The following is an 11,893-nucleotide window of genomic DNA, read 5'->3' as shown; positions in this document are numbered from 1 at the left end:
AATGCCGAGCCAAAATAAATCTGTGTTCCGGAGCGATGAAGACACACAAAAAGTGCATCACAGTTTCACAGATGTGGCCGAGTCTGTGGCTTCTGAGCTAATGTGGAGTAAAACCCTCTGCTCCGACCATGCGGTCTGTCTCTCGATTGTGCTTCTGTTACGATTCAAGCTTCAAAGATCAGTTTGTCACGTGCTTATTTGTAGCAGGTACAAGAGGAAACAGTGAAACCACTTGATGCAATTGGGAGTTGGTCAGACACTGAGCCCTGAAGGACCGCAGTAGAATTAAAGCTGCAGAACTCTAATCCTGCGGTTTTGTCATTAGAACACACTGATCTGATGAAACCATAAAGCATCCTGTCAGCATTAGTGGTGGGACTTTTGGAGGTTGAGGTGCTCAGATGACTGTCAGGAGTCTGAAAGCATGACTTTGTGCATTTAGTCTTCATGTGGCTTTGGATCCAATTCGACTGTTCTGGTTTCTGAATCTGAACCAGGAGTCTTTTACAAAATGTTATGAAAAGATTGATGAGTAAATTGGAAATGACACATTTTTAAGTGTAATTTTCTTTTGTTTGCTAAACAGCTTCTTGTGTTGTAACTTTCATTCATTTCTTTAGCTTGGCTTGACATTCTGAAATTCTGAAGATTAAAACTGACTGAGTGGCAGACACTGACAGGGAAAGCTAGCAATCCATTTTGATCATTAATTCTCTTCAACTGAAATCCCAAACTATATGAGAATTAGAAATAAGAGGTGAAATGTGCACTAGTACAATGAGATAATAACCCAAATGCCCAATTATTCCTTTATGATTAAACAAATATTCTGTTGATTGATTCAGGTGAATGATGCTCATGAAATATTTTTAAGGTGTTATTGGTGATGTAGATAAACACTTTATTTCTCCCACACTTGGTATAATTTAACTTTTTCTAACTGTGTAGTGTATACTGACTGTGTGTTTATATCACTAATGTATAAATTATGAATACGTTTGTATAAGATTTAGTTTTTAGGGCAACAATGGAAGAAAATGACACAATGCACCATCAATCAACCTGAGACTTTAAAGGATTTACAGTCTCAGGTTATTTTTCATCGAGATAGATTATTGAATTATTCAATAACTTCAAAGAAACTTGACTGAAAAAAATGCAGTTAAGCCAGTAATGAACTTGGGTTTTAGGGTAGAAAGAACCAAAAATTTGCTAAAGCAGAATATTAAACTGAAAGTGTGCTGTATAGTTTGATTTTGGAGTGTAAAGCTTCTTCCTGACATTCAAATGATGATGATGAATAATGCATACACATCTCTTACTTTGGGAAGCCGAGTGGAAAACACTCAAAGTCGATTTGATTTAACGCAATCGCTGTTGACTGCCACATGGGACAGAATGTCAACCACCGTCACTCCACATTCCCTCATCCCGCCGCTCACAGCACTCAGAAATATCAGAAAAGTCTTCACCTGAATATAATTGTGGAAGAACACAACGACTGCTCTGTGGAGAAAAGCTATAACACATCAGACTCCCAGCAGACTCCCGATACACCTCACCGAACAAATCAACAACAGACAAAATCATCAGCTAAAATCAGCACCGTGTTGTTACACGAGACGATCCTGAAAATACCAATAATATCCTGTGAGTAACACAAATAATAATAATGTAGATGATGATGAAGTTCCATAATAAAGGTAAGGTTAAAGTGAGTTGAATCTTTTCATGTAGTAAGCTAGTGAGATTTATTTGGTTATTTGTGGCAGAAGTGTGACATTTAGGAAAATGTGTAACATATTAGTCCTAATATTTTAAATAAATAAATAGCTGTAATTATGTTTCAGGTGTTAACCAATTAATTTATTAATAAATAAGTACTCGTTAATTTACACATCTGGCACAAGAAACTTCTTTGATGCTTCAGCTTTATTTTACATCCATCATATTACTTTCTGTCCCATTAATTTTTTCACTCCATGCAGAACATTTTAAGATCTTTTATATTCTCAGGTTTGTGCACGAGGATTTCTGTTTCAATTCAGACCTCAGGTTTTCAGGACGGAGACTGAATTGGTTATTGCAAAAAGTAGCTTTTGTGGGTTTTTTCTGTGTTGATTTGGAAGTATGTTTCACTCATTGTCTTGTCAAAAGTGATATCTGTTGTCAAGTTGAACCTCCTGGCAGAGGCAGTGGGCAGTGGGGGTGAATTCATGACACCATGAAAGTCTTCAGCCACAAAACAGCCCTAAACCCCATGTACACACGTGACATCACTTCCTGTAGTGTGTTGCATTTTCATAATTAATTTTGTTGATAACTGTTGACGCCCAGTTTATTCCACTTTATAGATCAAAATTCTATTTAGCATAAAAATATTTCTGTACAACAGCTCTCATTTAAAAGAAATTGTGCTGAACGTTCCCATTTTCAGCATGTTCAGAAAAGGAGCTAACATGGTAATTATTTTTATTATTTTCTATCTAAAGGACCACTTTTTTAACTGAAACAATAAATCAGTGTGTTTGTTCTGTAAACTCATCAGTGTTTTAGTTTAAATGTTTGACCTGTATGTGGTGTATATATTTTGGAAGGATGAGTCAGAACCAAGCCCTGCATAAACCGTGTCGCTGTAAATCAAGATGAAAGGCTGAGCTATGAATGAGCCATTTTAGGTTCTCCTTTTGAAATATTCATGTGATGAAATGTTATCTAGAGAGGAAAGCAGGCACGGCTTCATCATAAAAACTGTATCATAAACTGGATGCTGTATACCACGGCATAGTTGGCTTGTTGCAGATAACTTCATTGTTTGCCGAGGAAGCCCGTGTCAATCTCCATAATGAATAAGAAAATGCCAATGAGGTAATGGATGCCTGCCACAGAGCTGGTGAATAATTGAGTGTGTGTTAGGACAGAAGAGGTGGACAGGATCAGGTGCAGCAGCCGTGTCACTGCCGAGCTCCACTTTCTACACATCGAGCTGTTATACAGAGAGAACAAGTGCACACTGAAAACGACAAAAGAACGAGTGTCATGCTCAAAACTGCTGTGCATTAGCATTTACCCCAAACCTCATGCTCAGCTGTGTCACTCTGTGTCTGCGTGTTCATGTGTTCATTTCAGGTTGGCAGAAATACAGTCTTCCATCACTTGCATGTCAGTTCAGCTCCTAAAAAAATAAAATCAACATTATCTGCCTTTTCCTGGTCTTGAGAACACTGCTTATAAACATGATTTGACATGATGACACATTTTAGAAGTCCTGTAATGAACTATAAAAGTGATTAAATGCAGCTGATGGTGTGATATTTTACAGATTTGTACACAATCTGTTGGAGAAGTGCTTAGACCAGATATTTATTGTATTCTCTCACTGTGTTCAAATTCACATGAAATATAAACTGTGCTAATGTCCTATTTAACATCATGTTTCCATCCTGAATACATTTAAAATATGTATTTGGTAATATATATCTCAAATAATGTATGAAGTCATTAAATAGTTCATTATTTTTGTTTTGCAGTCATATTTTATGGTCATATATGAATTTTATAGCTTTTCTGAAAAATGTGGAAAAACCTTTCATCATTTTCTGTCATTAGACAAATCATTTTCATACAAACAAACAAACAAACAAACAAACAAATAAATAAATATAAGCACAAGTTAATATTTGCAGGCTGATAAAGACTCTGAGAAATAAATGTGTGAATATAAACACAACAGCTTCCACTTTTCAAATATAAATATTAAAACATGGCCTGACGTGTAGAAATATAATAATAATAATATAATATACATGTCTTTGAACTGAAATGTTTCCTAACCAAAACATCTTAAACACCTTTTCACATTTTAAACGAACAGTTTTTTTTAATTAATTGGTTTTAGTGTTAATTTATTAATTGTAAATCACGTGTGTATGTTTAATATTTTTGGTTAATGTGTGTATAAATGCTCAGAGAAAGTAAAGTCACTAAGTGACACAAAAGATCAGGATAAAAATAGTAAGATTTAATTCATTACATTTGTAAAGAGTAAATTAAGTCGAAATAATTAATTTTACATTTCCGGTTAAAATCAGCACTCTCCTTACATCCAATATGATTAATGCTGAAGGTTCTTTAAAAATGACATTTAATCATTTTACTGCAGCTTTATTTCATTACACAAAAGCGCACGTGCGCGCAGGACCTGTCTGTCTGCCCTCCTGTCTCACTCTCAGGTGTAACAGGTTTGAGGGTTATTTTACATTAATTAGCTGAAGATGAGAGTAACAAACGTCCGGCTTCTAACCTGTAGCTAAAATCAGTTTTATATTAAAAATAAACATTAAAACTGAACTTTCTGGTAAAAAGTAAATAAACTGAAATATTTGCGCCCCACCAGGTTCAGTGCGCATTTAGCGCGCGCGCTCTGAGCTCTCCGTGTGTAAGGTGAGACGCTGAGCAGGTGTGTGTTGGGGCAGGTGACCGGAAGGAGGTGGCGATGGAGAGAGCTGTACAGCGGGAGAACGCAGAGCCAGCGCGCGAGGAGAGAACCTGACGGTCATGAACGGCAAGCAGCAGCACTTCCCCGTGCACGCGCCGGTGCACGAGCCCAAGTACTCCGGCGTGCACGCGAGCTCGGAGGCCATGAGGCGCGTGTGTCCGCAGGTACGTGTAACGGGAAGCTTCATTATTCTTTACACTTCAGTAAGAAGGAAACACGCGTGCTGCTTCCTCGCCTTTTTTTTTGCTTTTGCCCGACTTCCTTCTTTCCTCTCTCTCTCTCTCTCTCTCTCTCTCTCTCATATTAATTTTTAGGACTTGCCGTCTTTCCCCCGTAAATCCCGCGTGCACCAGCCCCCCTCCTTCCCGCAGCCCCCACTCCGTTCACTCTCTCCGTTTCTCTGTTTGTTCTCGCTCTCAGCTGCAGACCAACATATTCGGCGCATTTGATGAGAGCCTGCTGGCGCGCGCAGAAGCTCTGGCGGCCGCCGATCTCGCCAAGCCGCACGCGACATCATACCACGCCATGAACGGCGGCGTGTGCGCCACGTCCTCTTCCTCTTCGTCCATCTCTTCTACTTCCTCCCATCATCATCATCATCATCACCACCATCATCATAACCACCTGAGCCAGACGCTGGAGGGCGAGCTCCTCGAGCACTTGTCCTCCGCGCTCGCTGTGGGCGGCTTGGCACCGGATCCGGCGGCTTTGGCCGCGCAGGCGCACCAGCATCACCTCCCGGCCGTTGCGTGCCACCTGCACCAGGCAGCAGGCCACGCGGGTCTCCCGCACGCGCACTCTCACCCTCAGCTTCCCCTGCTTCCTGGCGGTGACGGAGACTCGGACCCGCGCGAGCTCGAGGCGTTCGCAGAGCGCTTCAAACAGCGGCGCATCAAACTCGGCGTGACGCAGGCAGACGTGGGCTCCGCGCTCGCCAACCTCAAAATCCCGGGAGTGGGCTCTCTCAGCCAGAGCACGATCTGCCGGTTCGAGTCTCTCACACTCTCACACAACAACATGATCGCGCTGCGGCCGGTGCTACAGGCGTGGCTGGACGAGGCCGAGGCGGCGCACCGCGACACGAGCGCGCGCACAGACCTGCTGCTGAACGGTAACGGAGAGCGCAAGCGAAAGCGCACATCCATCGCTGCGCCGGAGAAGCGCTCACTCGAGGCCTATTTCGCCATCCAGCCCCGGCCTTCTTCAGAGAAAATCGCTGCCATCGCAGAGAAACTGGACCTGAAGAAGAACGTGGTCCGAGTTTGGTTCTGTAACCAGAGACAGAAACAGAAGCGGATGAAATACTCCGCGGCGCACTGACCGAGCGGCTCTTATTCACAGGAACTGCTCAACACTTTAACGCACGTGACAGGGATCTACAAGTTCTTCTGATCAGGAACTAGAGCACTGGAAGAGTTCTTTTCATTTTCTTCTCTAAATGTATTTTGCACAATAATGTCACAGGACACTTCCTGCAGCTCCGCATTTCACTTCTGTGGCTCTTAAAACAACAGGATGCCAGTTTTATTGCGCTTTTCATTTTAGAGAAGCTTCCAAGGAGAAAGTAGCTTTAACACTTATTTCAGTATTATCGCACATTATGTCCTGAAGTGTGTGTAATTATTTCCTGTTAATGCACCTGAACATGAGCCGATGGTGAAACGCCAGAAACTTTCTTATAATTAAATGTCGGTTAGAACTCGGCAGGTATCTGATGGACGTCACTTCCTTCCACACTGAACAGATTCTGAAATAAATTCTGCAAATCTGCGCGACAGAAAAACAGAAATAAAGCTGCTACTGAATTGTTTTGTTGTGATCGTAGCCACCTTCACTGACTCGGAGAAATGTCCTGAGATTTCACTTGAAATGTGTGAATTAATATTTAATAAATTATTTTTTTCTAAGCTCTCGTGTCCGCTCATATCTGTATAAATAAATTACATCCACTTTTATCCTACAGACTGAAATACCGGGTTAGTGCCAGCCTTCTGTCTCCTGCACAGGAATTACACTAAATATTTAATTACAGCCTGAATAATTATACTTCTACAGCCAAGTACAGAAAATTAACGTTTTTTTCAATTATCGAGTCATAAACAGTGAGAAATGATTTTATCCTGTTAATATATTGTAGATTTTAGAGCTCATATCCTAGATGTTTATTGATCATTTTCATGGCTGCTCATTAACATTTAAATCATTAAGAGCTATAACATCAGAGTCACTAATAATCTACAGCACACTGAACACTTCTGTGTTGTTTTATTAATAAAGAACTCGAAGGGGATTAAAAATGCAGAAATGACAAATACTTTCAACTGTTTACATCAGGAACAGACACGAAATCTATCTATCTATCTATCTATCTATCTATCTATCTATCTATCTATCTATCTATCTATCTATCTATCTATAAATAAAACTAATTTATTACTTTCGAGGTTTTCTTGTTTAAAATCACTGTGTGCTGCTTTTAATTCATTCTCTTGTGCTGACGGATTTGAAATTATTAAATCATGGCGATGCAATATTAATAGTAGATATGCGGTATAAAAGCAGACAGAGAGCTGATACACACTTACACACTGCTGGGACAGAAATGGAGACACACACAGGTAAGACGGAAGAGAATGAGCTTCTGATTTTAATCTGCATTCAGTTCTGAGCAGCGGGGCACATTATAGCAACAGATTATTATTATTATTATTATTATTATTATTATTATTATTATTATTATTATTATTATTATTACATGCAAAACAAATAAAAAGTGATAAACGGACTGTGAATGCTGTGTAGGTCCCCTTTAAAATAAACTTTAAACTAAAACTAAAAACTACAAATGATTTATTACTCAACGTTTATTGAAAAAGATTCTTAACGCTAAATATTTCGTTAATTTCACATTAAGAATGTTCTTTAATTAACAACTGTTTCCCTAAAATCATCTTAACCCAGTCCGCAAGCTCGTGCGAGAATTAACGAGTAACATATTCGTTATTCACTTTTAACTTGTTTATCTACATTTCGTTTTCTACCTCAAACACAGACAGCTGACGTGCAGAAACTCACCCATCCATCTGCCCCAAATCAGGTCGTTATTATTATTATTATTATTATTATTATTATTATTACTGTGATGATGATGATGATGATGATCAGTGGACTCTGTGAGGTCCATCAGTCGCTGCTCCTGACCCCTAGCACTGATGCGCACGAGTTTAAAAGATTTATTAGAAAACATCACAATTTATTTATTTTGATTTATTTAAATCAACTCGCCCTACAAAAATGATTCTTTACGTCTGTGTTGTACAGGAGTTAGAGATCTCTCAGAGAGAGACTTATCCCTATCTGAACTCAGGGCTGGTGGGGAGGCAGGTGGGGAGGCAGGTGGGGAGGCAGGTGGGGAGGCAGGTGGGGAGGCAGGTGGGGAGGCAGGTGGGTTAGTATCTGTCGCCCAAGTCCCCCGCGTGGCCACGCCCTTGCTGACGTGTTAACAGAGACAGACAGACAATGCAGGGGTGAAATAATGTCCCGACCTGCAGCACAGACTGTAATTCTGTTCATTCAGCAGTGTGGTTTAAACACAAGGTGAGGCTGGTCTACAATTATTTAACATGAACTGAACTACATATGATAACAGACAGAATTATATCATCATTTCTAGGAAATAATGTAAGTTAATCTGGAGGTTTTCTGTAGACAGGTGGCGAGTGAGTGCTGCTGAATTATTCATGTTGGACTGAAGAATTAAGTTTACAGCCCGGATTGGATTTCCTTCACAGTGTTCCCACTGATTACAGAACTCTCTAATGCAAGACTTCCACCAAGAAAACCTACTGAATTTAAATTTAAATTTATAGATTTATTTATAATAAATCAGAGACAGATTTATTAGTTAATAGCTTGTGCACACAATATTGTGCTGTCAAAGTATTACTGAAAAAGTAATGAAAACACAATCTAGGTTCATTATGTGTTAATGACTTTTGAGACTTATGGTGAAGACAAAGACAAGCTCAAGAGAAAAAAGCCAAGAGATCAGCGTGCAGCTACAGTCTGTCTGTGTGCATTTATTTAGACATGTACCGTATGATTTTATTTATAGACTTATTTAGGATACAGACTAATTTAAATGATCTGTTAACACAGTGCCTTGATATAATCATGCCAAAGAGAAAGATAAAGAATGACATTCCTGTTTACATCATAAGAAACTGACAGAACGAGGATGAACGCCATGTGCCTCCATTATAGCCACACCCACCAGCCCAGCCCCGCCCACTCACTCTCCTCTGTGGCAACACAGAAGCTCTCAATAATTTATAAAGTGCCAGAAGCAATTCAACGAGCCGAGACAGAACAGAGAGAGAGACAACACAGAACGGAGACAGAGGCAGAGACAGAGGCAGAGGCAGAGACAGAGACAGAGACAGAAAAGAGGCAGAGACAGAAAAGAGGCAGAGACAGAATGGAGACAGAAAAGAGGCAGAGACAGAGACAGAACGAAGACAGAGACAGAGGCAGAACAGAGAGGACTCACACACGTCTCTTTTCATCATCACCATCATCAGTTTTGTTGGTTGCTATAAATGAGTGATCTGTGAATGAATCACTTGTGACAGCTGGCTAAATGTTGGAAACAGTGTGATTAGAGAATTAGTAAATCACATTTTTCACATAAATTCATGTTTGTTCACAAATGAACAGTATTACTATTTTCCTTCTCAATTATTCTACAATAATTTAAGTGATAAAGCACATCACTGTAACATTGTAATGAACATCATGAAAGAAGCAAATGTCTACTGCTTCACTGATGTGTGCAAAAACCAAACCCTTAGATTCTAATGATGTGCGCAGCCCTTTAACTGCACGTTCACCATCGTACACACACACACACACACACACACACACACTCCAGCATTACCTGATTTCAGTGTGCAGAGATAAAATGTTTTCTAGAAATAAACGTCAAACAAATGATCACATCATCTGCATATTATCACCTTCCAGCTGAACGTACATGATTTTATAAGTCTGTTTTTTTATTTTTTGAGGCAGTCCTGTGCACTATCTACAGCTGAGACAATGGAACAACACAAAATGGCTGCATCACCTGGTCACTAGATGAGGATGACCAACATCAGTAAACTTTTCTAGGTCCGGTGGGTTTTCAGAGAAGGTATTGGATTAGCACAGACACTCGTATCACTATGATCAGTCTAATGCACTGCTTAATAATCAAATGCCAATTAAAGCATCCTTAGGTGTTTTATTGTCTTGCACCAATTTTCTATTTGTTGACATTAACATCCTTTTTACTGAATGCACTGATGAAAATTTTCAGTTTAAGACTGAACAATGGCTGCATTTTGGTCCACTTATCAGAAGATATGCTACTCGAAATGCACATCACAGTCATTATTTTGCTGATATTTTACAAGCTGTACTATCAAGCACCCGGAAAGTACCTGATAAACACTGATGATATGAAAAGTGCATGGATATTTACCCGATATCTGGCCTGTTACTGCACCGGCAGTGACTAAAATGTCAAACCTGAAATTTTCTTACACAAAATGAATTGCAGGAGTCAAAAAAATCTTAACCCATTTTTATTTAAATCCTCGATAAAGTCTTCCAAATGAGAAAATAACACCAGTATACTGCAATAAATTTATTTTAATAAAAATGTTGAAAACATTAAAACAAAAATAAATATACTTAGAGCATTACATGCCAATATAAATATGTGATTTCATAAATTAAAGCAAAAGCTGTTTAGAAAGCAGTGCTCTGGGCATCATGACCTGGAGTAGACCTTTTTCACACATTTCAGCAGATCGTCTAAGAAAGAACGGAGGATTATTTCATCTCCTTTTTTTGGGACACTGCAGTTTGTCTGGAGAAAAAAACAAACCCAAACCATCAATCTATGTGAAAGTTCATATATTTTAAATCTACACAATATATGCAGAATTCTGATACCTAAATGCACATCAACACAATGTGAATTTATCTGTAAGTGATCCATACGTAGAGCAGGATTAAGTAACTGAGTGAAGGTTAGAAACAATAAATTAAACGTACCCCGTTATTGTACTGCTTCAGATACCTGAGCAGTTTATCAGTACTGCAGTTACCATCTCCTTTAGGAATCTTCTTAACTCCTGACAGAACTTTCTCAGCCAGACAGAAAAACTCGGCCTAAAAACACAATAAATGTTTAGGAGAGAGTCTGTCAGCAATCTTTAAACGATTCTTCAGGAAAAGGAAGAAAAGGCGAGGCTTGAAATTAATGTTGGGAAATTAATGTGAATGTGAATAAACAGAATTTTAAACCAGCAGAAACATTTTACTGTTTTAAACATACTGTCAGTAACTGCATACTGTTCATCGGCTTAATTTTCTAATCACACTCTAAATTCAATAACCAAGTAACTAATTAAATGATAAACACATTTTATCATGGTTTGATTAGATCACAAAACACTGATGTGTCTGTGTGTAGTGTGCCTCACCTCACAGCTGTCCTTTTTGTTCTCTTTAAGGTCTTTCACAAAGACAGAATCAAAGTCCTCCTAGAAACAAACCATTCATGTGAAACAGGCTCTATTTCTCCCCATGCAAAACTTAAGAGACTCAAGAAACTGAAAGTCTTACCGTATTCAGAGTTTTCTCATGCAGACACTTTACTTCTCTCATTATAAACTTTAGATCCACAGTCCCATAGGCCAATGCAGTAGCAGTAGCTAGAAAAACAACCACGACCTTCATCTTGTTTCATAAAGTGGAGTTGGGCCTAACTCGGACAGCTTCTTCAGGCTGCTTCAGGCTAAATCTAGATACAATCCTTTCACATGCTCCTGGAGAATATATATGCACATGAAAGCCGGATATAAACCAGCGCTCATTTTCTTGGAAGCTGTTATTTTGCACTGTAAGCTTTTATTTACCGATTAGAAAACCAATAGGCTAACAGAGCAAGTTTGATAAAGATGTGGTTGATTTGGTTTGGAGATTTGCTTATGATGTTCCAAATTCTCTGAACAGGGGAAATTGAGTGTTCGATGATAATTTGCCAAAAAAGATTGCAATGGTTCAGACAGATGCATCTGTGGGAGCTGATGAAAAAGACTAAAATCCCTTGACCATGTTTGGTTGTAAGAACTTACTGGGTTGTTAGTAGATGTAGCCAAATAAAGTGAATTGGTAAATTAATTGAAAGAGTCTTCTTGCAGTATTCCATTAGATTCTAACTATTAAGTATAATTACTTTAAGGCAAAATACACTGCTTTAAGACCCGAAGTATTATTACAATAGGCAATAACTTGGATTTTTGTAACAATAAAATACAAAAAAAAAAAACAAAAAAAAAAAAACCC

General features: G+C 39.0%; 2 protein-coding genes across 2 annotated transcripts; one reads left to right on the top strand and one right to left on the bottom strand.

Annotated features, from left to right (window-relative positions):
- The first annotated feature begins 4,275 nt into the window (after positions 1–4,275).
- pou4f3 (POU class 4 homeobox 3) lies at positions 4,276–6,368 on the top strand. The gene is made up of 2 exons (XM_026938814.3): positions 4,276–4,662; positions 4,919–6,368. Exons 1-2 carry the CDS (start codon positions 4,558–4,560, stop codon positions 5,816–5,818), a joined length of 1,005 nt encoding a protein of 334 aa, XP_026794615.1. The 5' UTR covers positions 4,276–4,557; the 3' UTR covers positions 5,819–6,368.
- A 3,803-nt stretch (positions 6,369–10,171) lies between these two features.
- On the bottom strand, positions 10,172–11,847 carry il13 (interleukin 13). Its single transcript, XM_034311451.2, has 4 exons — positions 11,171–11,847; positions 11,029–11,088; positions 10,598–10,714; positions 10,172–10,409 (listed from the first exon to the last, which is right to left on the bottom strand). The coding sequence occupies exons 1-4, from the start codon at positions 11,282–11,284 to the stop codon at positions 10,311–10,313; spliced, it is 390 nt and encodes a 129-aa protein (XP_034167342.1). The 5' UTR covers positions 11,285–11,847; the 3' UTR covers positions 10,172–10,310.
- Between the last annotated feature and the right edge of the window lie 46 nt (positions 11,848–11,893).

This window comes from Pangasianodon hypophthalmus, chromosome 15 (genome assembly GCF_027358585.1).
Source record: "Pangasianodon hypophthalmus isolate fPanHyp1 chromosome 15, fPanHyp1.pri, whole genome shotgun sequence".
Classification (NCBI taxonomy): Eukaryota; Metazoa; Chordata; class Actinopteri; order Siluriformes; family Pangasiidae; genus Pangasianodon; species Pangasianodon hypophthalmus.
This window is presented reverse-complemented; position numbering and strand designations above follow the sequence as displayed.